The 25,023-nt window shown below is 40.6% G+C and overlaps 1 protein-coding gene across 8 annotated transcripts in view; it reads left to right on the forward strand.

Annotated features, from left to right (window-relative positions):
• Positions 1–25,023, forward strand: part of CORIN (corin, serine peptidase) — a 289,837-nt gene that overhangs the window by 124,754 nt on the left and 140,060 nt on the right. For all 8 annotated transcript variants that reach the window (XM_039541668.1, XM_039541670.1, XM_039541669.1 and 5 more), the window contains exon 5: positions 18,747–18,928. In XM_039541668.1, the coding sequence (XP_039397602.1) occupies positions 18,747–18,928 (182 nt within the window). The remainder of the gene's footprint in view (positions 1–18,746; positions 18,929–25,023) is intronic.

Below are 25,023 nucleotides of genomic sequence, written 5' to 3' on the forward strand. Positions count from 1 at the left end.
TACTAAATCTGTGAATGCAGGTTTGATGATCTGTGGGTTTCCTGTATAGAGAGGTCTGTAGGGTTCCATTGTTGAAACTCACTATGGTGTCTAGGAAGCTGATGCTAGTGTGGGAGTGTTCTAGAGAGAGTTTAATGGATGGATGGTGGTTGTTGAGGTTATGGTGGAAATCTGTGTGGGGTTAAGTCGGCTCGCCAACGGATGAAAATATCATTGATGTATCTCAGGTATATCATTGGTTTTGTGGTGCATTTATCCAGAAATTCTTCTTCAACTTCATGAAGAAGTTGGCATATTGGGGAGCGATCATAGTACGCATGGCTTTGACAAAGAGTTTGTTGTTGATTGTAAAATTGTTATGGATGAGGATGAAATAGATGAGTTTGGTGATGTGTTTGAGATGGATATCGGAGTGTTGTCCATTATTTTGTAAATATCTGAGGCAGGCAGGGATGTCGTCATTGTGAGGGATGTTGGTGTTTAGGGAGGTGACATCCATGGTGGTAAGGATGGTGTTCTGAGGGAGGCTATTAATGTTGCAGTTTCTGGAGGAAGTCGGTTGTCTCCTGGAGGAAGCTGGCCCTTTGTGTGGTTAGGTGTTTGAGGATGGTTTCTATGAGTCCTGATATTCCTTCAGTAAGAGTGCTGTGGTCATATATGACGGGTCAGCCTGGTTTCATGGGGGATGAGGTTGTAGAGTTTCTCTTGGAGTTGTTTGGGGAAGGATTTGATGATATTCTGAAATTCCTGCATAAATTGTCAAGTATCAGAGGGGTAGCCGTGTTAGTCTGGATCTGTAAAAGCAGCAAAGAGCCCTGTGGCACCTTATAGACTAACAGACGTATTGGAAATACGTCTGTTAGGTATAAGGTGCCACAGGGCTCTTTGCTGCTCTTGCATAAATTGTGTTTCAGGATGTTCTTTGAGTTCTTTATAGTAGGAGGTGTCAGAGAGTTGTCGTTTGGCCTTGTTAATATAGTAATCCCATGTGAGGACTATGATGGCACCCTGTTTGTCTGCTGGTTTGATCACCACTTGGTGGCTGGATTTCAGGGACTGTCCTCTCAGCTATCCTCTCAGTGGTGGAGAGATTATGATGCATGTGATGTTTAAGTATTTCACAATCGGTTGTTTTTCTGAAGTAATCAATGTAATGATCAAGAGTGTGGTTTCATCTGCTGTGGGGTGTTCAGACAGATGATTTATTTTTCATATGACTGTCTGGGGATGTGGTAATTGTGAGTGGTGTCTTCACTATGAAAGAATTCTTTGAGGTGGAGTTGATAAAAGAATTCTTCTAGTTCTCCACATGTTAATATGCTAGTATGATCAGGTTCTGTGGTGAAGCAGAAGTTCGGTCTTTTGGAGAGTACAGATACTTCAGCTCTGGTTGAGGACAGTCTTGAAAAATTGATGATGTTGGGATGTTGTATAGTGACCATGTGGTGGGTCCTGGTGTCATGGTTTCTCCTGGAGGTGGTGGTCTGTGGTTTGTGGAGTTGTTGTAGTTGGTTCCACTTTTTGTTGTTGTGCTGGATGTCTGTCATCAGTCCACTTTGTATTTAACTATGACACTCCCATTACCTTTCCTGAAGAAGAGCTCTGTGTAAGCTTGAAAGCTTGTCTTTCTCACCAATAGAAGTTGGTCCAACAAAACATATTACCTCACCCATCCTGTCTCTCTACAAAGCATTTTGTCACATCAAACTGTCTAAGAGCTTGTCCGCATGGAAACTTAGTGCGTGGCAAACTGGGACATGAATCTACAGTGCATTAGCCTGACCCTGCTACTGTACAATAAATGTTCCATACCAGTGCACTATCAAACTTTTAGTATGTGGCGGCAGGTCCACACAGAGACTAAGTGCACAGCAGACTAGTGTGCAGTAGGTTTATATCGTGACTTGCCATGCAGTAAATCTCCATGTCGACAAGCCCTTAATTTAAGTACTAGTATTTATGAAATAATGTGCACTGTAGAAACAGCTGTGTTCAGTTAAAAACTCTTGGAAAGCTAGCAAAAGGGGACTGAAATGATGTATTTTTGTGGTTCTATGAAATTAAGGATAATTCAGTCTTAATAGAAGAGAACGGTTGTTTTAATTCTTAGTCATCTTGTATAGACGTGTCATTAATTTGGCATAATTTTTAGAGTTGCTCTATCATGATTGTAAGAAATGTACTTTTTGTTTTCTTCCCATTTTTCTGGTTCTTGGACTTCATCAATCTTCTGTCATTTGTAAAAGCAAAAAAAAAATCTGTTTTCTGTTTGTAAGTGTTTAAATATGTTTTAAAATGTCCTGTGCTGGAGTACTAAACTTTAAAAACAAACAACAACAACCCATGGCATACCCCACCCGAAGCAGATAATAACAAAATGTAAATTAAAATCTTTTAAATGTCCCTTTTTAAAGTGTGAAAAACAACCCATATTGAATTAGATGGCACCATCTGTTTACAGAGGGTCTTATTTTACAAGACATGCACGAGTTCACTGACTTGATCATTCCCTGAAAGTTAGAAGTACATAGTGCTCACAACCCAGTGGATTTTGTTTGGATTTTTTAATAAGACAGATAGTGAGAAATACTACTTAAAACTAATCATGGCTAATAGAAACTTTAGAGAATTGTTTTCTCTGCATTACTTTCACTGTATTGCCCAGGTCAGGGTTTAAGATCATTTTTATTTTAAGACTGTTATCTTATATCTTATATCTTATCTATATACAAAGCATAAATATTCAGTGTTGGTTACCAAAGCATTTAAGCACTTGCTTAAGTCCAGCCCTATTGAGCAAATATATAAGCACATGTTTAATTTTAATCATGTGCTTGAGGCCCTTTCGAATTAATGAGACTTCCATGCTTTGCTGAATAAGGATGGTTTGCTTAATAGAGACCAAACCGTGCTTGGTACTTTACAAACAAATAAAAGGCTCAGTAGTACTTACCTTAAGGACCTTGTAATCTAAGGCACTGATCCTGTAAATACTTACACATGTCCTTTGATTTACCTATGTGCCAGTTCTTGAAATTTTATCGAGTTTTGTGATATTTGGTGTTTTTCTTAAAGCATCATCTCTTGGAGTCAAGTGGTTACATGAAAATCTCAGATTTTTTTTTAAAGACAAGTTTCTAGCCCTTATAGTTGTGAAGAAAAGCTTGAAAATGTGACTTGAGTGAACTCAAAAGGCTCAAAACCCATAAAGCAAATAAAAATACCTCAGAATTAAGGCAGTTTTGCTTTCATGTCCTGGCCCAAATCCTAGCTGAGCCAGGTCTAGACAGTTAGTTTCAGTTGGATGAACTTGTAGTTGGCCTTTCTGCTAGCTTTTGTGTGAGTTTGCTTAGAAATGAGAGGTTTGACACGGGGTAGTTGGCTAGATCGAAATATCTTGGGTAGATTTCTTCAGTATTGGTCATACTATTATGTGTCTGAAGGAGGAAGAGAAGATTCCTTCTCTGAAGGAGGCATTGGCTGTTTCCGTCAGGAATGACACCTGTTGTTCATGACTTTCTTTTACAAGAAGAAAGGGCCTGGGTCTGATTCATAAGACTTGGGTCGAGACTCCTTTAGGGTATCCAGAACTTCTGATAGGTGAATATTCTGAGTTTTGGGAATGCCGGTGTGCTATCAATACCATCCCCAAAGCTTGATGCTCCAGTTAGCTACAAAAATATCTTGAGCAACAGTCATTCCATGTTCTGGTTCCATAGTGGGATGAAGTCTACTGCAGTGAAGGAGATTGTTGTAGTGGTTGTGAAAAGGTTTGTGGATGATTCTGTAAGCCTGATTCTGCACTCAAATTGGTTTATATCTCATGTAAATGTGAACAGAACTCATCCCATCCCTATCTCAAAGATTGCTAAACTTGGGGTCATCATGGGACTTGTGGCTAAGAAACTAGATAGGTAAGATGTGATCCAACCCATCTTGTAGAAAACCTATATAGACTGCAATAATGTATATTTGTGTAATGAACAATGTAAGGTATAACAATGTATAATATGTAAGGTACATATTTGTCATAGGTTTATTCCCCACTTTGAACTTTAGCGTCCAAAAGACGGGGACCTGCATGGATCCTTCTAAGCTTAAATCCTAGCTTAGATCTGGTTCTTGCTGCCACCAGCCAGGTTTCAGTGTCTGGCACACTCTCTGTTCCCCCAAACCTTTCCCTGGGGAACACAGATCCAAACTCCTTGGATCTTAACACAAAGGGAAATAAACCATTCCCCCACCTTCTTCCCTCTCCTCTAGTCGTTGGGAGAGATTACCTTGATTCAACTCCTTGAATCTAAACAAGGAGGGATTCACCTCCCCCTCTTCTTTTTTCCCCCCACCTGTCCCTGGTGAGTCAAACTAATCCCCTGAGGTTTCAAACAAGGGAAAAATCAAACAGGTTCTTAAAAAGAAAAGCTTTTAATTAAAAAAAAGAAAAAAAGTAAAAAACTATCTCTGTAAAATCAGGATGGAAGTTTACAGGGTATAGCTTATAAAAACTAGAGAAACTCTAGCCTAAGTACAAGTACAGCAAACAAACAAAAAATAGGGTTCCAGCAAACACACATTTGCAAATACAGAAATTAATTAGAAGACTAATCCACCTTTCTAATACTCACTATACTGAATAGAAGAAAATACTTCAGGAAACTTGGAGAGCCTGGATATATGTCTGGCCCCTCTTAGATCCAAAGAGAGAACAACCCCCAAAACAAAGAACACAAACAAAGACTTTCCTCCACAGAGATTTGAAATTATCTTGTCCCTTGATTGGTCCTCTGGTCAGGTGTCCGTCAGGTTACTGAGCTTGTTAACCCTTTACAGGTAAAAGAGACCTTAACCCTTAACTCTCTGTTTATGACAATATTAGTGTATGTTTATTGATACTTTAGAACAATATGCCAAGAACATGGTAAAGCACTCAATGTCCTGAAATGCTTGAAGACATACCACTTTACATTAAACAAGGACAGATTTTATTTTTTAAACAACAGCTTAAATTGTTCTGACATACATTTCCAGACAGCTGTGGCCAGCCCAGCTACAACAGAGGTTAAAGAATTTAGAAGATTGCTCAAGACAGCAATACTGCAGATATTTAGTAATTTATTGGCATGGTGCATTTACTGCACAAGTCATCGTAAATTTTGCCCTTTCTTCACTTTGAGCACTTGCAAAACATGACAGGCTGTTTATGTAGAAGAAAATATTTTAAGGCATCAAAGTCATACAATCTATCTTTGAATACATAACCATGTCATAATACCTCCCTGAGTTTTCACGTGCACTTGTGGTTCACGAAAGCTCATCTAGCTGATAAATAACATGTCATAGCCCTTTCAAATCAAATCCTGACAGATGCTGAAAGCAAAAATTCTCAGACAGCGAGAATCTTTAGGGTGAAGTGTGAGGTTGTGAACACTTTCATCTATATGTATAAGATGCCCTACTCACCATTGTTACTAATCACCATACACTATTAGCTGTTTGGCCATTGTAAAGTCAAAGAGCTATCCAGAATTGAATGGTGAAGTCCACAACTTGAAACATACCATTTTAATATAGAGCTGGAAGGATCAGCCTAGCTGATGACAACTTCGCTCATTCCATAACCACCAAAACAATTTAATCACCAGAGGATCAGCATGCCAATCACATTGGTATCAATGCAACTGCAAAAATCTTTAATGATTAGGGAAGTTGTAGACACAGTTAAGAGACCTGTTCTGACTACTGTAAACTGCTGACAAAATGATGATGATTTCACTCAGAAACTACAGAACAGTAATGATAATACCTAGCTCTTATATAGTGCTTTTTCATGAGTAGATTTCAAAGCACCGTGGAAGTATCATTATTCCCTTTTTACAGTTGGGAAACTGAGATGCAGGGAGGTAAAGTCACTCAACCAAGGTCACCCATCAGGCTAGTGGCAGAGCTGAGAATACAACCCAGGTCTCCTGAGACCTAGTCTAGTGATCTAGCCACTAGGCCTCCCACTAAGCCTCCCAGCAGTTTATTCCCAGTAATTATAACTACATAAGGATTCTGTTGTTTTAGAAGTGAGCTCTCAGGGAGAGGGGCATTACTGATAAATACTCAAGATACTGTATGCTAGAATAAGTAAGATCAGATGCAGCCAGAGCTGTACTGCCTGTGCAAGACAAAATATTCACCATCATTGCCAATCCCAACAATGTCAAAACTGACCATGTGCTATTTCAAGGTCAGGACTTCTAGCAGGGGTGCTGTTGTGTTTCTATAGTGCCTAGCACAATGGGACCCCAATCCCAATTAGGCCTTTGTATGCTGCCATAATATAAATACTACACCAGCATACAACCTATGTATGGCAACAGGAAGATAGAATGGTTGAGAGGCTTAATGCACTTTTTAAACAAAGAGGTTAAAAACCAGCAAAAATTTCTGACCAAGATAGCTGTTAAATAGTACTAAACCAATTATTGTGACCAGTTGTTATGGAACTACTTTACATATTATGACAAGTGCCATACAAACTGCCATAGTAAATTGATGTTGTGAAAATGACATTGCCTGAATCCTCAATCTAAATGAACAGAGGACAAATACATTTAAAAATTTCAGGCAAACTGAAAATGACAGAAGCAAACCTGGTCGCCCACTATAATGAACAAAGGAAAGCTATCCTATGTGATCTTTCTTGGGGAAGGAGCAGAGTATTTGTATAGCAGCCATTTACTAGCAGACTACCATGTTTGATACAGGACTTTTTATTAATAAAGGAAATCTTGTCTCTGCTGACACTGATTAAATAATCACCTAGAAAGCATGAGAGAATTCTCTTGAAAAACAAAACAAACAAGCAAACAAAAACATAGAATAGAGTCTACATGTATCTATAATCATAAATACAGGACTGCTTGGGAGAAAAATGGAAGAACTATTGCTGAAAATAATTTAAACTAGATTGAAGGAGACTCTCTGGAATATATAGTATATGGGGAAAACAGCAGTGACGGTGGGGGGCGCATTAAATAATTTTGTAGGTCTAGTGTGTGAAGAAACTGACATTTACTAAAGCAGCAGGCAGCAAACTATGTATCCAGTTGTCTCATTTTGCCCTTTTCAGGGAGTAATGCACTACTCCATTATGATCTTCAAAGATTTTCTCATTCTGTTATCATCCATGAAAGCTTTTCCACATCACAGAAGCACTTCCTTCCACAGTGGAGAGAGAGTGTGTGTGTTTTGGGATGACTTGTGGGAGAGGATAGAGATGTATTGTTATTAAGCAGGGGAAAACATTTATTATACAATCTAGACATGGAAACATCCCTTTGAAAATATTTCATAACATTGCCCCATGAGTTAGGGGAGGGAGGCATAAAAGGAAATCAGAAAGATTGCTTATTTTATGAACTTGCACTTGTTTGGTTGGTTGCTTCCAGCCCCCAAATGTTGTATAATATTTTACTGTTGAGTGTGTACAGTTCATATAATTTATTATGTGTAGTTTCTGGTCTACAGATTGGTATGTTAACTAGGGATCATAGGTCACTTGCTCCCTCTGATGCCTATGATTTTTATATAACTTAGAACAGCATCAAGCCATCTATAATAAATAATGGGAGTTTATTCTAAGTAATTAAAATCATTATTCACATCATATCAGGAAAGGAACATAAATACCCCATTAAGATTGGTCTAAAGATTTGTTTAAATATTTGAATTTGTAGTTCAGATAAACAAACCATTGTTCTTAAAACAAGGGAGGGAAATAGACTTATTTTGTGTAATCAGTCAGAACATACACTGCACCTGAGCTCTGAATACCTCCCTAGATTTTCACAGGCAGTAGGATAGAATTAGTGCAGAATTAGCACTGGATCATGTAACCTGTCAGACTTGTGTCAACCAGAGTCAGCAACTGAAGAAGCATAGTTGGACGAATATATTTTATTACACAGCAAAACTTTAATAGCAGTTGTACATATTTTCTCTTTTTGCAGATTGTAATAAAAAAAGAATGGTTTCAGGTTGTACAGTAGTTAGGTTAAAAGGATTTTTGGAGAGTTCCCACACTTTTTAGCTGATGTTCCAGAATGTACTTAGTTTCTTCTAACACCTAGTTTATCACTAATAACCTTTTAAACCATGTACAGTTCCAAAATAGTGAACGGAGTCATTTAGTGAGATAGATATGAACATTCCATAAGCTGATCCTTTTCACACCCGCAACAGGTTGGTGACTATTAAAACTTGGGTCCTTTCCTGTGGTGTTACATACGAAGTTTTGTATATTCTGTCACTTTAGAAGAAACCAAAGAAACTAAATAATTACAATTTGCCCCATTACTCACACACACATTCCAAAACTGTGGGCCATGGGATAGGTGTTCTATAGAGTTAAATTAAATAGTGTCTGAAAGTCTAACTAGAACAACTTTGTTTTATAGACATAAATAATGTTTCCTATGTTTATTTTTTCCAATTCTGGGGTTTATTCTCATTTTAGCATAAACTTAATATAATATAAAAACAATGCTTTTAGATCGATTTTAAAAATGGGCATAAAAAAGCTATTACCAGTCAGTTTCATTAATGGTTTTGATTATTTTTAAAGAACTACTTAAATATATTAGATGTTGATTTTTTAAAATGGTTTTAAAAGTCAAACATAGTGTCACACAGCTGCATAAAAAATGCTAGTGTTATCATAAAAATCATACAGTACCTTATTGCAGTCCTTAGGCATCTTCACTCTTTTTCCTAGATATGGACACCTTAATTTCAGAAAAGGATTGCCTGGTACTTGGTACAGAAAAAGCTAAGCTTTTCTGAACACAATCTGCCATTTTTTGACACTATTTTATCTTACCTTTCCAGTAGCAATGAAATCACAGTTCAACACTGTTAGGAGAAGGCTCATTACAATATTTATAGAAATCTGAGGACAACTCATTAGACACATGCAAATGATCTAAGAGAAAGGTACAGTAACTGAAATTCCCTTTCCGAAAGGTGTATTATAGAGATGAGCAAAGTGCCGCAAGAAGGCTTTGTTGACATCAAAGGCAATGGTGTATTTCTTTGCACCATTGCTTACCATTTAAAAAGCTGCCTATCAGAAGCCATTGCTGCTTCACTGGCAAGCAGATCATTGAAAGCTCACATTGCTGAATCAAACCCATGCAAACTGTCCTCAAGTTTCCTCTCTATCTGTAGTCTAGTGTTCACCCTAATAATATTAAACAATTGGTGTAAAATCCTGGCTCCCTTCAAGTCATTGGCAAAACTCCCATTGACTTCACTTGAGGTAGAATTTCACCTTTGGTACAAAGGTCTTCTGATTATAGCTGCTTTATAATATGAATAAAAATACAGTCAAGGATTATGTTTTAAATTTTAGAATACAATAAATAATGTGGGTGATGCTCCCACTTCACAGATGAGCAGCAGTGCTGTGAGGGCTGGCCCTGCCCCCAGAGCCCTGAACAGCTGGGGATAGGTAGACTGGAGAAGTTGTACTCTCTACCTGTACCCCCTCACTCCCTGATCTCCAGCTGGCTAGAGAACTGGCTGGAAATCTGGCCCCTGGTTCCTGCTGCCAGCCCTCTTCTGATTGGAGCATGGGATTACTGTGATTCAAGGCCCTCTTGATGCCAACTTCCAGAGGACACAGAGATACAGTTAATAATAATATATGGAGATATGCCTATCTCATAGAACTGGAAGGGACCCTGAGGGGTCATTGAGTCCAGTCCCCTACCTTCACTAGCATGACCAAGTACTTATTTTTGCCCCAGATCCCTAAGTGGCCCCCTCAAGGATTGAACTCACAATGCTGAGTTTAGCAGGCCAATGCTTAAACCACTGAGCTATCCCTCCCCAGAATGTCATGTATGGTCTCTAGTGAAAGCCTGTGTCACACTGGTCAACGTAATAATTGTAAGATATATATATGGAAAATATATGAAGAGTTATGTATATGTACTAAAAATTATGTTCTCTGCGTCTGAGAGTTCAGACAGGCCACCAAAAGGTAATCCACATACACCTGGCATGCTTATCTTACTCTGACTGGTCACATGCAAATTCAGTATTGTATCATTCACAATGAACAAAATGCTAATCAACAGATTATGGGGGATGGAGGAAAAAACAAAAACAGCAGGACTTATCCTGCTTAGAAGTAAGACAAAATGACAGTTTGAAACTATATCTAGGGTACAGCAGAACCACTAGGTATTCCTTCAGTCTGTGAGGACAAGCTGCCTGTGGGGCTTGATTTTGTGAGACGGGTTCTCAACCAAACTGGTTGAAAAGGCTGGGGAAAAACTTGTGGTAAACTGTCTTGTCGGAGACATAGGAATGCCTTTTTAGGTAAGTTTAGTCTCTAGAAAGCATGTTATGATTTTGTTTTGTTTATATATAACCATTTGTTTAGAATATTTTTATCACTATCACTTCTTTGATGATAAACGTATTCTTGTTTTCACTATCCATATAAAATTAAGTGCGCTGTGCTAAGCAAAGTGGTGATCCAGAGTTGAATCTTACAAGCTGGTATGTACTGTTGCTTTGGGAACAGTGGATATAAGAGTTCTGGGAGAGTTCAGTGGAACAGGCTGAACATTCCAGAGGGACACCTGAGAGACTTGGGGGTTGGTATGTACTTATACTAAACTGAACAGAGAAAGTACCAGAGGGGTAGCCGTGTTAGTCTGGATCTGTAAAAGCAGCAAAGAGTCCTGTGGCACCTTATAGACTAACAGACATATTGGAGCATGAGCTTTCGTGGGTGAATATCCAACGAAGTGGGTATTCATCCATGAAAGCTCATGCTCCAATATGTCTGTTAGTCTATAAGGTGCCACAGGACTCTTTGCTGCTTGTACAGGGAAAGCGAGGCCTGTTTGTGTTGTCAGAGGCAGGTGGTTTCAGGGAGCTGATCACAGATAAGGCTTTCTCACTGGGCTGGTGGTGGTGAGATGCCTCACAACCCTCAGTACCCCTGGGAAGTGTCACATTACCATTTAAGAAGGGACTCGGTGGCCTGCAGGAGAGAGCATATGCTGCTGCTGCAGAGACACAGCAGACAGAGTCTGAGCTCAGGGCAGGGGGACAGGACCATGGAGCTGCCTGAGTGTTTGGTTCCTCTGAGCCAGCACTGCACATGAGAACTGGACACAGCCCAAAGGGAAGGAAGTACCTTAATCTGGGACAAAGGAGAGGAGGCTGGAGGGACCCTGGAGACTGTTTATGATTGATGGAGATAGAGTTCCTTTTAGGCATCTTGTATTTATGTTGTACTCCCACTAAGTGATTGTTCTTTACAATGGCACTGGGGTTCGGTACGCGCCAATAAAGGGGATAGGGTAGATCAGTGTGTTGGAGCAGCTCTGGAGTGAATTCTTGCCTTTCCAAAGTTTGTAAGTGTTTGGAACAAACTAACAAAGAGTGGAGTCCCCACCACATCTTTTGTAGGGTGCACATAGTACAGTCTTTGCATTTGAGCTCATGTATGTACTTGGGGTTAGATTTTGACTCAGGAAAGGAAGCAAAGGCTTGTCTTTTTGATGATTTAGTGTGTGGCATGCCAGGATGTAAATCTACAGTGTTCTATCCTGACATGCACTAAATGGTCATATGAACCCTGCCGCCGTGCATTAGAAGTTCTGTAGTGTGCTTTGATGCACTTCTGAAACAGCAGTATGTCACAAAAGAATAGCACAGGCATGTAGGGACAAAATCAGAAAGGCTAAGGCACAAAATGAATTACACCTAGCAAGGGACATAAAAAGCAATAGGAAGAGGTTCTGTAAAACACATTATAAACAAGACAAAGTTGAAGGAAAGTGTAGGTTCACTACTTAATGGGGAAGGAAAGCTGACACGAAGAAAGCTGAGGTGTTTAAAACTAATTTTGCTTGTGTTCACTAAAAATGTTAATTGTGACCAGATGCTTAACACAATTCAAAAGGGGTGTTAATTATGACTGTTAATTAATGTGTAAAGCACTGTGGGTACTAAAGTGATGGGTATGATAGAAACACCTGAGATACAAACACAGTCCTCTAATGACTACTGAATTTGTGGTGTCCTCCAAAGCCCCAACCTATTTGGACAATTGTTGCCTGAAAATATAATAAAGTTACCAACATTTGCAGCAGGAGGCTGATGGTTGCCCAAAGATCTTGTCCCTAGTTTGTGTATCAAATAAGTCTGTTAACTTTTGGGGTGTCTTAAATAATAATTTAATTGACTCTTCTTAAGTCCATAGGCCAGTGAGCATGTGCTTAGTGGTGTGACCACAATGAAGAAGTGGCATAGCACATGGAAACAGTGTTTTTTACAGGTCCATCCAAAAATGCTAAGGCTGTCTGTTACTTCAGTAAGTTCTAAGCAATCATCCTTTGGGCAGAATGTCAAAGTATTGGCCCCAAGTGAATTAGTCAAATATTTGATCAGGAAAAGTACTTGAAATTTCAGCATAAAATATTTAATTGGGAAAACCTGAATTACATCTTTCCCAGTTTGTATAAAAGCAATCCTGTTTGTACATACCACATTATAAATCCACAGCTGAAATTGAAAAAAATAAATAATTATAGGGAAATGCAACTATATTCTTTTTCCTAGAAGTTATCATAACATCTCTTGCAGAAATAAAAAAAAGTTAATGTGAATTTCTGTTTATCTTGATAATAAGCCCTTTTCCTGCTGTTGCCACACAATTCACAATGGAGAGGCAATTACAAGGAGTTCACAAAGAAATAACTGAGATATGAATTTCAAGGTTGGGGAAGAGAACCACAAAGTTAGAACTGGCACATAATAATGTAATTACCTTCACCTGTTTTCAATGGGAGTTTTTTTTGTAGAGCAGTGGGAGCAGAATTGGGCCCTAAAACTGTGTAATCTTATTCTGTGTCCTGCGTTGGTGCCAAATAAATTGTGAAAAGATTCTAACAGCACTGCCTGTTTATTTTAAAAAGCCTGGTCTCTAAGTAGTCGTAAATAAAGAGTAATCAAGATGAGAATGCTTAATCATCCTTTCATCCTTCAGGAGGTTAAGCAAATATGTCCATACTAAACTTGATCACTGTCCAAAAATATTTATTTTATAGAGCACAAATGACTGAATATTGTAATTGGGCCAAATATTACAGTAATTGTTGGATAATCCTACATTTCCTAGTTTGTCAAGGTATCTCTAGAGACCATAAATTCTGTTGGTTTATTTAATCACCATGCAATTTTCCTTTAAAAGCCTAGTAATTTCTAAATTATTATCAAGATATTTGTATTATCCATACATGCATACTGCAGTGTAACATTTAGACTTAGAATAAGATGACCAACTGAAGCTGAACTTTTTTCATATGCATGGTTTAGAAGATATAAGTCCATTTATATGTAGACGAGTTTCCTGAAAAAATTACCCAGCCCATGAAACTTTTAATGTATCTTGTGTTCATAAATCCCATCATTCTTATGCACCTGTGATGAATTTGGGCCAATATGTTTTAGTTACATTTGCAAAGATTAGGCTAGCCGCATCACTATCTAACAGGATTAATGTCACATTCTTCATATCACTTAGAAGAAATATATGGCAGAACTGCTAGAGTGCTGCAACATAGCAATTTGTAAATTATTTTGAGGACTGTAGATTTAGATAGTGAGTGCTAAGATCAAATAGGGACACTATGTATTTCAGTAATGCCTTTCATATGAGATTGTCAGAGTACTTTATTTTTAAAAATATTTTTTAAAATGTGTCCCTCTCCTTTGTCACTGTGTTTGTACAAATCTTAAAAACAACACAAAATTAATTAGCCAGTGTTCACTAAAAATAAATACACCCAAACCATAGAATTGTTAAACATAACAAATAACCCTGTCATTACCCCACCAGCAAAGGTTAAAAGAGTGGTGGACAATCTGTGGCTGCAGAAAAGCATGCGGCTATTCAGAAGTTAATATGTGGCTCCTTGCATAGGCACCAACTCCGGGGCTGGAGCTACAGGCACCAACTTTCCAGTGTGCTGTGGGGAGAGGGGGAGATGTGCTCACTGCTCAACCCCTAACTCTGCCACAGGTCCTGCCCCTACTTCACCCCTTCCGCCAAGGCCCCCACTCCTTCCTGCCCCATTCCCTGAGCCTGCTATACCCTCACTCCTCTCTCTCCCCCTCCCCCCAGAGACTTCTGCATGCCGCAGGAGGCATGGGGAAGGATCGGGAGGCACTGATCAGCAGGGCAGCTGGCAGGTGGGGGGTGGGGGAGCTGATGGGGGCCTGCTGAGGTAATGCTGTGGCTCTTTGGCAATGTACATAGATAAATTCTGGCTCCTTCTCAGGCGCATGTTAGCCACCCCTGGGTTAAAAGATTAGATGGACTTTTAACTGTGCCTTGAGTCCAACAGAGGGGCTCTGTCAGATTAATGGGAGAGGCTCATAGTTAATGAATTAGTCAGTAGTCTCATTAATTATGCCTCTTACATCTTTCCATTCAAATGTAGTTGTGTATTGTAATTTACACATTTTCTTACATTTGAATGAACAGTTGGGACTTTAAAAGATCAGCCTATATAGATTATGGCTAAATTCAGTAAATTAGTCTCTAGTTATGTTTTAGATATATGGCACTTCATTTATTGCTGAGATATTGGAATGGTTCAGCCTCACATAACTTAACCACCATTTTAAAACATCTATGAAACTATTTCTTCTAGAATTTTCTATATACATGCACACACATTATGGACTTAATTGTTCAACCCTTACTCATGCAAGTCTATGGGACTACTGTACTCATGTGAGTAACTTTGCCCACACATGATCATGCATATATAGCCTCTCATAAGCACTAAATAACTTTGATCATGCATATATAGCCTTTTCATAAGCATAGCCTTTTCATAAGCATAAGTAATTTTGCCCAGAAATAAATAGCCTTTTACGATCATGCATATATAACCTTTCATACGCGCATACTTTCTGTTGGTTTATTTAATCATCATGCAATTGTCCTTTAATAGCCTAGTCATTTCTAAATTATTATCAAGCTATTTGCATTACCCATACATGCATTTTGGGATAAAATAAAATAAAAGTGCCTGGAGGGAAATTGTTAATTAATTTTGTCATGCCTTATTCCCAGAAGCGAGATAGGGACTGTGTTAGGTCTATTCTGCAGATAAACATTGACAGGCACTGAAAGGCCCCATATACACATGCTCCCACTCATATTTTCACTCTCTCTCTCCCTCCAAAAATAGGCTCCATAAAAAACAGGAAAAGTATTTTTTGAATGACTTTATCTGAAGTGGTTTTACTGGTTCTGATAGCGAGTCTTAAATTGCCAGAACAGTGTGCTGGCAACATCAAGAGAATATTAATAACCAGCAGCTATTACTGTCAACAGTAGAATCCAGAAGCCATTTGTTTTTCTTCTGCACATAGCCAGACTTTTTACATGATATCGAAACTATCTGCCTTCAGCATGACATAAAGTTGTGGTGAAAGGTACTATTTTAGAATGTAAGTGCTTATTTTCAAGCAGCAAACAAGCTGCCAACTACAGATAATCACTCAGGGAGCCACAAAAGACAGGTTTAGAGATACAGATCTTTATCTCAGATATGAGATAATTCCTGCACTTCAGAGTGTAAAGTGCATTTAGCATGTGTGAAAGTCCTTAGTGTGACTTAGGAACATATCTCTAAAGTCAGTTCCATATCCAGAAGATATCTCCAAACACCAGTTCCAGCTCCACAGTCAATCAGGATGCCCTGTGAACATGATAAAGGTACTGGTTGTACATGTACATTCACGTCATTAGTGTTTAAAGCAGAGAAATGCCATCAGACTGATTTCAAAAACACTAGTCAACACAATAGGTCAAGGGGGAAAACTGAAATCCCAGGCTACTGTGATTTTGATCTAATACAATTTTTATATTTATAAAATAGAAGGCTCGTTCTCATAAACATGTGAGCTGATCCATCTTTCTTCCCTTCACCAGTGGTAATCTGACAGCTACTGTAGCTTTTTGATCCCCAGCATAGTATCACTTTGTTACTATTGACCAGTTAATCCACTTTTACACTCAAACAGGAAAACACAGTGAAGTCAGCAGGAGCTGCTGAGTGCTCAGCACTTCTGAAAATCAGGCCACTTATTTAGGAGCCTATATATATGGACATGAAAATCTTGGCCTATATAGTCTACAAATTGTAGTCACTTAGGGCTGAACGCTCATTGCAGTGCTCACTCTGAGTAGCCAGACTGGGTTGTGAGTAGATGAGCAAGAGGGAAGAATCCTCTCTCATAGGCCTGGAGCATATGCAGAGCCCCTCCATGGGTGCTCTGCTGAATTAGACCTCCATGCTCCTTATACATCCCTGCTGTGGGGTGGAGGACCTGCATGATGGCAGATCCTCTGGCCTGGCCCTTTCCTTCCCCACATCCTGCACTCTGCCATGCGGATAGCTCCTAATGAGTAGGGGTTCCTAAATCGGGCACTGAACCTTGCACTGAGAAACTGCACTTCCTCCGCTTCCAGGGACCCTCCACAGCTTTAGGGGAAAGGACAGGACTTGTCCTTTAGTGATAAATAACTGCTCCCAATCACGTACATTATAAATCGCTGTGAGGTTATTTCTACTAGAATGGTTGGTGTGGAGAGGTATAAGGGTTTTACTAGCATGAGTTTAGGATATGCTCATAGCTCACTCATGACAGACATGCAGGAGTAATGCTGGTCATCCCAAACCGTTCAGATATGTCCTACTAAGGCATCTCCCCAGAACTTACTCTAATATTCCAAACCCTGGAGTGGCTTTGAGCAGAAGCCATTTTATTTGAATCGGCCTGTCGAAGAACTGTTTCCTTGTTCCCACAAACTTGGAATTTTTCCTGTAAAAATTACTCCCTCCTGGGGACTGAGGATGAGCAAGACTCAGTTCTGGGCTGATACCAGCTATTGCATAAGCTTTAGTTTCTAACATCTTATGGTACTAAAGTTATAGAAATGTGAACTTTATACCATTGAAGATTCCCAACTCTCAACTGGGATATACAGTACCTGCTTTTAATCCTGGAAAGGTCTGAGATCATACTCTAAAGCCAAGATATTTCATAGGTTCCTAGAAATTACCATATTGGATCAGACCAGTGGTCCAGCTAGTCCAGTTTCTTAGCTTTGACATTGGCCAGTACCAGCTGCTTCAGAGGAAGGTGCAAGAAACCTTGAAGAAATGAGTTATGGAATAACCTGCCCACAAGAAAAGTTTCTTCCTAATCCTCATTAGTTAGAAGCTGGTTTATTTCATCAAGCAAAAGAGTTGATATCCCTTCAAAACCCTGAGCTAGTTTTAATCCTTACTCTAATAATTTGGGATATTCTTCTAATCCATATAAATAATCCTTTTCTGAATCCTGTTAAACTCTTGCCCTCAATGGTATCTTGCAGTGAGTTCCGTAAGCTAGTTGTGTCATATGAAAAATCATTTCTTTTATCAGTTTTAAATTAGCCAACTTTTAATTTAATTGAATCTCCTTGTTTGGGAATTATAATGAAGGGTGCATAGAATTTCTGATTTACCTTCTCTATATCATTTACTATTTTGTATATATTAATCATTTCCTTTCTTATTTGTATCCTCTGTAAGATAAATAGTGCCAGTTTTTTCAATCATTTATTATATCAGAGTTTTTCTCATCACCTGTCTCTAAACCTAATCTATTGTTGCTGATATGCCTTTTTTGAGATAGGACAAAGTATTCCAGATGAGGGTATACCACTGGTTTATATAATGGTGTTATCATATTTTCAGTAGTATTCTCCATCCCGTTCCTCATACTGTTTGTTTGTTTGTTTGACCACTATTGCACACTGAGCAGAGTTTCATCGAGGTGGCCACAATGATAGCCACATCTTCCTGAGCTGCTAATGCTAATTTAGAATCTAGCAAGGTGTATGAACACTTCACATTATTTCTTCCTATATGTATTATTTTGTATTTGTCAGCACTGGATTTCATCTGCCATCATGTTGCCCTTTCATGTAGCTTGGTTCGGTCCCTCTGATGCTTCTCACAGTTTTCTCAAGTCTTGACTACCCTTACAAATTTTGTGTCATCTGAAAATTTTGCTACCTCACTGATCACTTCCCTTTCCAGATCATTCATAAATGTATTAATATATAGAAAAAATAGAAAAATCTAATTAGGTCATTATTGGGGGTGTTTCACATTTATAAGTTGTAATTTTTCTCTTGTTCTGATTTTGTGTGTGTGTGTGTGTGTCTATGAGACTAGGGAAGACCAAAGGGAAGCAGGTGTATACATACATATATGTCAGAGTGAGAAAATAAAATAGACAAGTACAATTTCTTTATACCTGTTACACTGGTTTTTTCAATCAAGTTTAAATCATGTTTAATCTTCATTGCTAGTCTGGTTTGCAGAATATTTTGGCTGCTCATCTTGGATGGGATTGACCTGAGTAAGAAATTGGTTTGAATTTAACTTGGGTTTAAATTTATTTTAAAAGATAGTGTAGATGGGACCTTTGATGAATAATGAAGACTTAGTTCCAGATCATTTTATCCACTTTCATATTACTCTTCATAGTTTTCTTGAACATACAATTACTCAAAAATGTTGTTTTTTTAAATTAAAAATAGAGAAAAAAGTAGAAATAATTTTGTAAAACAATAGATTTTTTCTTTCTTTCTTTCTTTCCTCCAGTCGAGGACTCCTGCCCTGTAGATCATTTTGTGAGGCAGCAAAGGAAGGTTGTGAACCAGTTCTGGGGATGGTGAATTCTTCGTGGCCTGAGTTCCTCAGATGCTCCCAGTTTCAAAACAGAACTGAAAATGACAACACCACGAGGGTCTGCTTCTCGCCATGGCAAGAGAGAGGAAAACAATGTACGTTACTTTGTTTTAATCATCAAATTGAATTTATTAGGTTTTGCTTAATAACGCATCTTTGGGTAAAGCCTTCAAAATCAAAGCTTCCAGGGTATGAAATTGTGATTATAAGATGAGGCTGGTAGCGTGGCCTGTTGTTAAGGTTGCCCAACACTTCCCATTATGAGAACCTGATATAAGTTGTTGTTTTGACCAGGGCTGGCTCTAGGATTTTTGCTGCCCCAAGCAAAAAAATTTTTGGCTGCTCCCCACTTTTTTTTTCGTGCCCCCCAGTCCCACCCCAACTCCACCCTTTCTGAACCCCTTCCCCAAATCCCCAGCCCCGCCTCCTTCCCCGGGCATGCTGCATTTCCCCCCCACCCGATTTGCTTCCTGGGGGCCCCCTGCGACCTCCTGCCCTAGCTCACCTCTGGTCCGCCTGCTCCCCTGGGTGCGCCGCCACTCTGCTTCTCCTCCCTCCCTCTCAGGCAAGGGAGGGAGGAGAAGCGGAGCAGCAGTGCGTTCAGGGGAGCAGGTGGAGAGGACATGAGCTAGGGTGCAGGGGGGCGCAGGAGGTAACAGGGGGTAGAGGAACCACTCCCTGCTCCAGCTCACCTCTGCTCCACCACCGCCGCCTCCCCCTGAGCGTCTCGCTGCTCGGCTTCTCCTCCCTCCCAGATGTGCTGCACGAAACAGCTGTTTTGCGCGCAGCAAGCCTGGGAGGGAGGGGGGAGAAGCAGAGTGGTGGCAGCATGCTCAGGGGAGCAGGCGGAGGCAGAGCGGAGGCAAGCTGGGGCGGCGAGCTGGGGTGGTGGGGGCACTTTTTCCCCATGCCCCAGAGTCAGCACCTATGATGGCCAGTGCCAGAATGCTGTCCCTAGAAATGTGCCGCCCAAGCACCTGCTTGTTTTGCTGGTGTTATCCCAATATACCAATATAATAAAAACCAGCAGGATCTTATTAAGAGGGATAAGGCAAAGATGCCACATTTATTGTAAATAAATAGTAAAGCAAAAGATAAAAGCAAACAACGTTGTTTTACTACTTATTTCTATCACTACTTATTCCTTATACACACACACACACACACACACACACACACACACTCATTCATTCAGGTTCTGTATAGATGTTATATTTACCAGCCTAGACGTTGCTCATGCCAAGTTACTGGCCAGGTATCTTGGTCATGAGGATGGAGCCGAGTCTGTGTCAGATGCATCTGATGCTCCTGGAGGCTGGCAGCAGAACCATAGACTCAAAGTCCTTATTCTTTAGAGTCCAGTTTTATAGGGATTTTTCCCTATGTTAGTTCATAGGAGTTGCTTCATTCTGCTGTTGCTAAATCAATCAGCAGATGGCTGGCTCCATGTTATTAGATGTTTTGTTTTTCCTTCCTTTGAGGTGTGGTGGGTGGATTCCAGTTTGCCCTCCGGGGGTCATCTGGTTGATCCAACTTGACACCTTCTTCAGCCGACACTGAATTCTTCAGGCTGGTGACTCCCTAACCATTTATTCACATACATTCTCTATCTTAATCACATTTAGTTCACTGTCTCTTTACCTTTTGGGGTGTTACCAATTTATGTGAGACTCCCTGTCTTTTAACAAGCAAAGATAAAGTGAGATGAAAACTTACAGAGGGTGGGGGTCTCTATCTATACACTATAACAGCTACTGTTTTGGCTTACTTAGAGTTAATTAATGTTTAGCAAGTTTTATACAAAGTATTTCTTTGAGCTTAACAAGTTTTATACCAAGTATCTCTTTGAGCAGGCTTCACACAGACACAGCTGGTGGCTTGCAGGTTAGAGGCTAAATGTTGACAATCACAAATTTACTTCTAACATAAACCTTAAGTTGTAAAGTATCAATTAACAATAAATCAATAAATCATTTCTCATATAAACCATGTTTAATATAAACCTTCTTTAATATCCCTACACTGGTGCCTGGAGCCGGCCCTGGTTTTGACAAACGTTAACCATTTGTGCTGAAATTTTCCATGCTGTGTGCATGCTGGAGGCTGATATTTTGAGGGGAGAATTTCAGCCAAAACAGTACAGTCGCTTCCAAGAACAAGGCTAGGGAAAAGTAATAAAATTATAAAATGCGGTGACCTTTTCTCTGAAAAGCTCTAGGACCCCCATGCTTTGGAGTAAGATCTTGAAATTTGGCAGAGGGGTAGCCTTTGTGTCAGGGATGTGCCTTTTGATGTTCCTGTGAAAATCCACCCAAATTTGGCCAAATTTATAAGCCTTTTAGGAATTGCAGATTGCACATGCTCAATACAGACTTAGGGCTAGTCTACACTTACCAGCGGTGAGTTCGACTTCTCGGAGTTTGAACTATCGCGTCTAATCTGGACGCGATAGTTCGAACTCCGGAAGCGCCGGGGTCGACTCCGGTACTCCACCACTGCAAAAGGCGGTGGCGGAGTCGACCTTGGAGCCACGGACTTCAATTCCGCGGCGTCTGGATGGGTGAGTAGTTCGAACTAGGGTACTTCGAATTCAGCTACGCTATTCACGTAGCTGAACTTGCGTACCCTAGTTCGACCCCCGCTCTTAGTGTAGACCTGCCCTTAGACTTAAGGAGCTAAAACCTCCAAAGATTCTGTGTGCACTGAGCATGCTCCGTCCTAGTATTGATAGGACTGTGCATACAGGGCCGGCTCCAGGCACCAGCTTATCAAGCAGGTGCTTGGGGCGGCCACTCTGGAACTGGGCAGCACTTTCAAATATTTGGCGGCAATTCGGCGGAGGGTCCCTCACTCCTGCTCGGAGTGAAGGATCTCCCGCTGAATTGCTGCAGATCGCGATCACGACTTTTTTTTTTTTTTTTTGGGCTGCTTGGGGCAGCAAAATCCCTGGAGCCGGCCCTGTGTGCATACACTATCCCTACAGAGTGACTGAGTAAGTTCCATTCCGAGGGGGAGCCAGACACTGGAATTGAAGGCAGGGAGGAGGAAGGTTCTGGACTCAGATGCAGGGAAGACAAGGACTGTACTGGGAAGGAAAAGAGTGAATTGGGATAAGTAGCCAGAGAGACTGAGACTCAAGTGGGAGGGAGAGAAACTGTCTCCAGAAGTTGGGAGAGGACTTGATTTTGAAGCTGGGGTGGGAGGAGACTGGGACTGGCTGGGTAAGGAGATGGGGACTGGGAGGTGGTGGGGGTGTGGGAAGGGGAGCTAGAGACTTGTTGGGGAGGGAGGAGGGGTGGGGGAGGCTGGGACTGGTTGGATAAGGAGACTGGGAGATGGGAATGGGGGAGACTGGGACTAGGAACTAGTAGGGGCAGGGGAAGAGGGAGACAGATCTGGATGTAGAGGGGAGAACAAGGATTGGAAGGTCAAAGAGACGAACAAGGAGTCAGGGAGTTGGGAGACTGAGATTGGCTAAAGAGCAAGGGGTGTGTGTGTGTATGGGGGTGGGGAGATTGGGACTGGAAGCCAGTGGAGAACAGGAAATGGTGGCAGGAGGCTGGGGGTCGGGGGGGGGGGGGGAAGAGGCAGATTAGATGAAGAGCTGGGAAGGGGGAACTAGCACTGGCTGGGCCAAGAGATTAGGACTGGGAGCGTGAGATGGGAAGTGCTTGGAAGGGGCAATACTAGGATTTGGACAGGGAGCCCAGAAGGGGAGACTTGCACTAGCTGGGCAAGAAGACTGGGATGAGAAAGAAGCCTGAGGAGAGGAGACTGGGACTGGTTAGGCAAGGTGAATGGAGCTCGGATGAGAAGCCAGCTGTGAGGAAGAGAGAGGACAGGGTTGTGCAAACTGCAGTGATCTTGGTTTATTATTTGCAGTTCTGACATGCTTCCAATTAAAGCAAAAGGTTATTTAAATTGTGTTTTTGCTTGGACATGCACAAATAATGGGTGTGTGCTCTTATGTGTATATGAAGAGATTCCATGTAGAATGTGTGATGGAAACTATAGAATAGTGATTTTTTTTTCATTTTTAAGAGCATTTCTATTTTCACTCTATCTTCTGACAGAGGGTGTCTGACTATTGTGTGCTTTCTACATATTTTATTACTTAGAAACTATGGTCCTCAATATTTTGCTCTTAAGACTCATGTGGATTTTACAGATTCTAAGGGGGAGTCCATATACCTGACTGTGTTTCCATTCAGTTTGCCAGGACCACAAACACTTATCACAATGGCCAATTACGAGGCTCCCTGATTTTTGTCTGCCAGGCAGAATGAGGAATGCTTAGCAGACAAACATATCCATGTGAGAGCTATTGTTATCTGTCTCCCAGCCCCATTTTCCCACTACAGGTAAGGATGGAACTCACATCCAGGAAAGTAGGGGAAAGAGCAGAGATACCACTCTCAGTTGCCAGGAGGTAGGGAGAAAGAGAGAAGAGTGCCAGCAGCTGAGGAGATGAGGTTGAAAAAGAATGCTAAATGTACCTCTCTGTAGGATTTAGACTTTTCTGTCTTAAAGACACAATGTCAAACATAGATGCCACTGTGACCAAAACAACACAATGCAAGTATATCACAATGCAATAATTTCATGGTTCTCTATAACTTTAGTCAAAGGACAAAATGGCTTCTCAGCTGTTAAATGCCACCAATGAAATACAGGAGAGTTTTAAATCAATTTTTTTTTAGTTGCAAATGTCACAAGGGAACCTGGGTTTTTGAAAAATGTTAGCAACTTCTAAGGCTGGTATTCTGTAGGTCTTGTGTGGAAATGAAAGCATCACTGAAGACAAGGCCACTTAGCACTCTCCCATTGCCTGAAACATCTCATTATGCAGCCCATTTTCTTTTCTATTTTCCATTATTATGCAGAATGTGCCCACTAAAGGCTGAAAGAGAAATTGGCTGATATAAAAATACAGAGCTCTGGGAATTCAGCTGCAGAAGTTTTAAAAAAAATATTTGCATTAGTTTCACACATGAGTTGTGAGTAAGTAAGGGAGTGAAGGTCAAGTTTTTTCAGTCTTTCCTCCCACTTGATCCCTCCAACCTATCTGCCACCTTGTCTGCATACTTGGAAAAAATAATATTTAAATAGCATTCTTGTGGGTCTGAAATGCACCTCCCTAACCAGGAAAATACTTCAGTTATTTTCCTTTTTTTTAGCTCTCTCTCCACCTCCCTGGTATCTTATTTGCTTTTACTAGCCAAAGCTGGTGATAGTGTACTTGAGAGAATAAATAGTATGTGGTATTTTAAGTAAGAAGTAAAATGAATGCCAGGAGATGGCTTCTAGAAGCTTGAAGCCTATAGGGGAGCCCTGGAATTGTGTCTTAAGTAAATAGTCTAGATTGTAAAATGTTTTTAGAACCAACAGTGAATATAGATGCTACTGTACTTCATACAGTATGTGAAACCTATACAAGATACAACCCTGAATAGGCAGCAGCTGGCAAGATAGCAACCACAAACACCGGCAAATTACGTAGTTGAACAGGTGCAGCTGGGTTCCAACTTCCTCATGCCTGGAGGACTCCTGTAGCCCTTTGAAGAGCCTAAATTTCCCAGGTTCTCCTCTTGTTCAGAGGGCCCAAAGAGATCTTGTTCTGTGCCACTTTTTCCCTGGCCTGGTATGTTTTACAGCCCTCCTGGCTTCCCAAAGTCATCTTCCCACTAACTGAGTCCTGACTCCGCTGCTCTTGCAGGTTCCACACCTAGATTCCTGCTTCTGTTCCCATATTTGCCTCCCTGTGGACATGTTAAAATCTGCACAAGTTGTCACGGCCCTCAGTAGAATGCACTTCTGGTCCATTCCTCCTGCTGACTTATGTTTGCAACATGTCCTGTGGACTTCAGAAGGTCTGTAGGAAGGCCAGCCTGACAGTCGGAGCAGGAATCAAAGTTTAGTGTCTCTAGGGCTAATGGGAGCTGACTCATGGAAGCTGGGAAGCATGCAGCTCCTGATTGCTACAAGAGTTACCTGCTCTCTGCTTTCCCCCTCATCTCCAGTGATCTGCAGAGTCCTCTCCTGTTGTCTTTCCCAGTTCCAAAGCTCAGGAGTACCACAAGGTATCGTGCTTCCCTTTTCCCAATGCAAGTAATGAACGTTCAAAATTGTAAAAATAACTCAGACCAAAAAAGACAATTTCCAGACAAAAACTTCATTTAGCTGGAACTCA

This window comes from Mauremys reevesii, linkage group 5 (assembly GCF_016161935.1).
Source record: "Mauremys reevesii isolate NIE-2019 linkage group 5, ASM1616193v1, whole genome shotgun sequence".
Lineage (NCBI taxonomy): Eukaryota > Metazoa > Chordata > Testudines > Geoemydidae > Mauremys > Mauremys reevesii.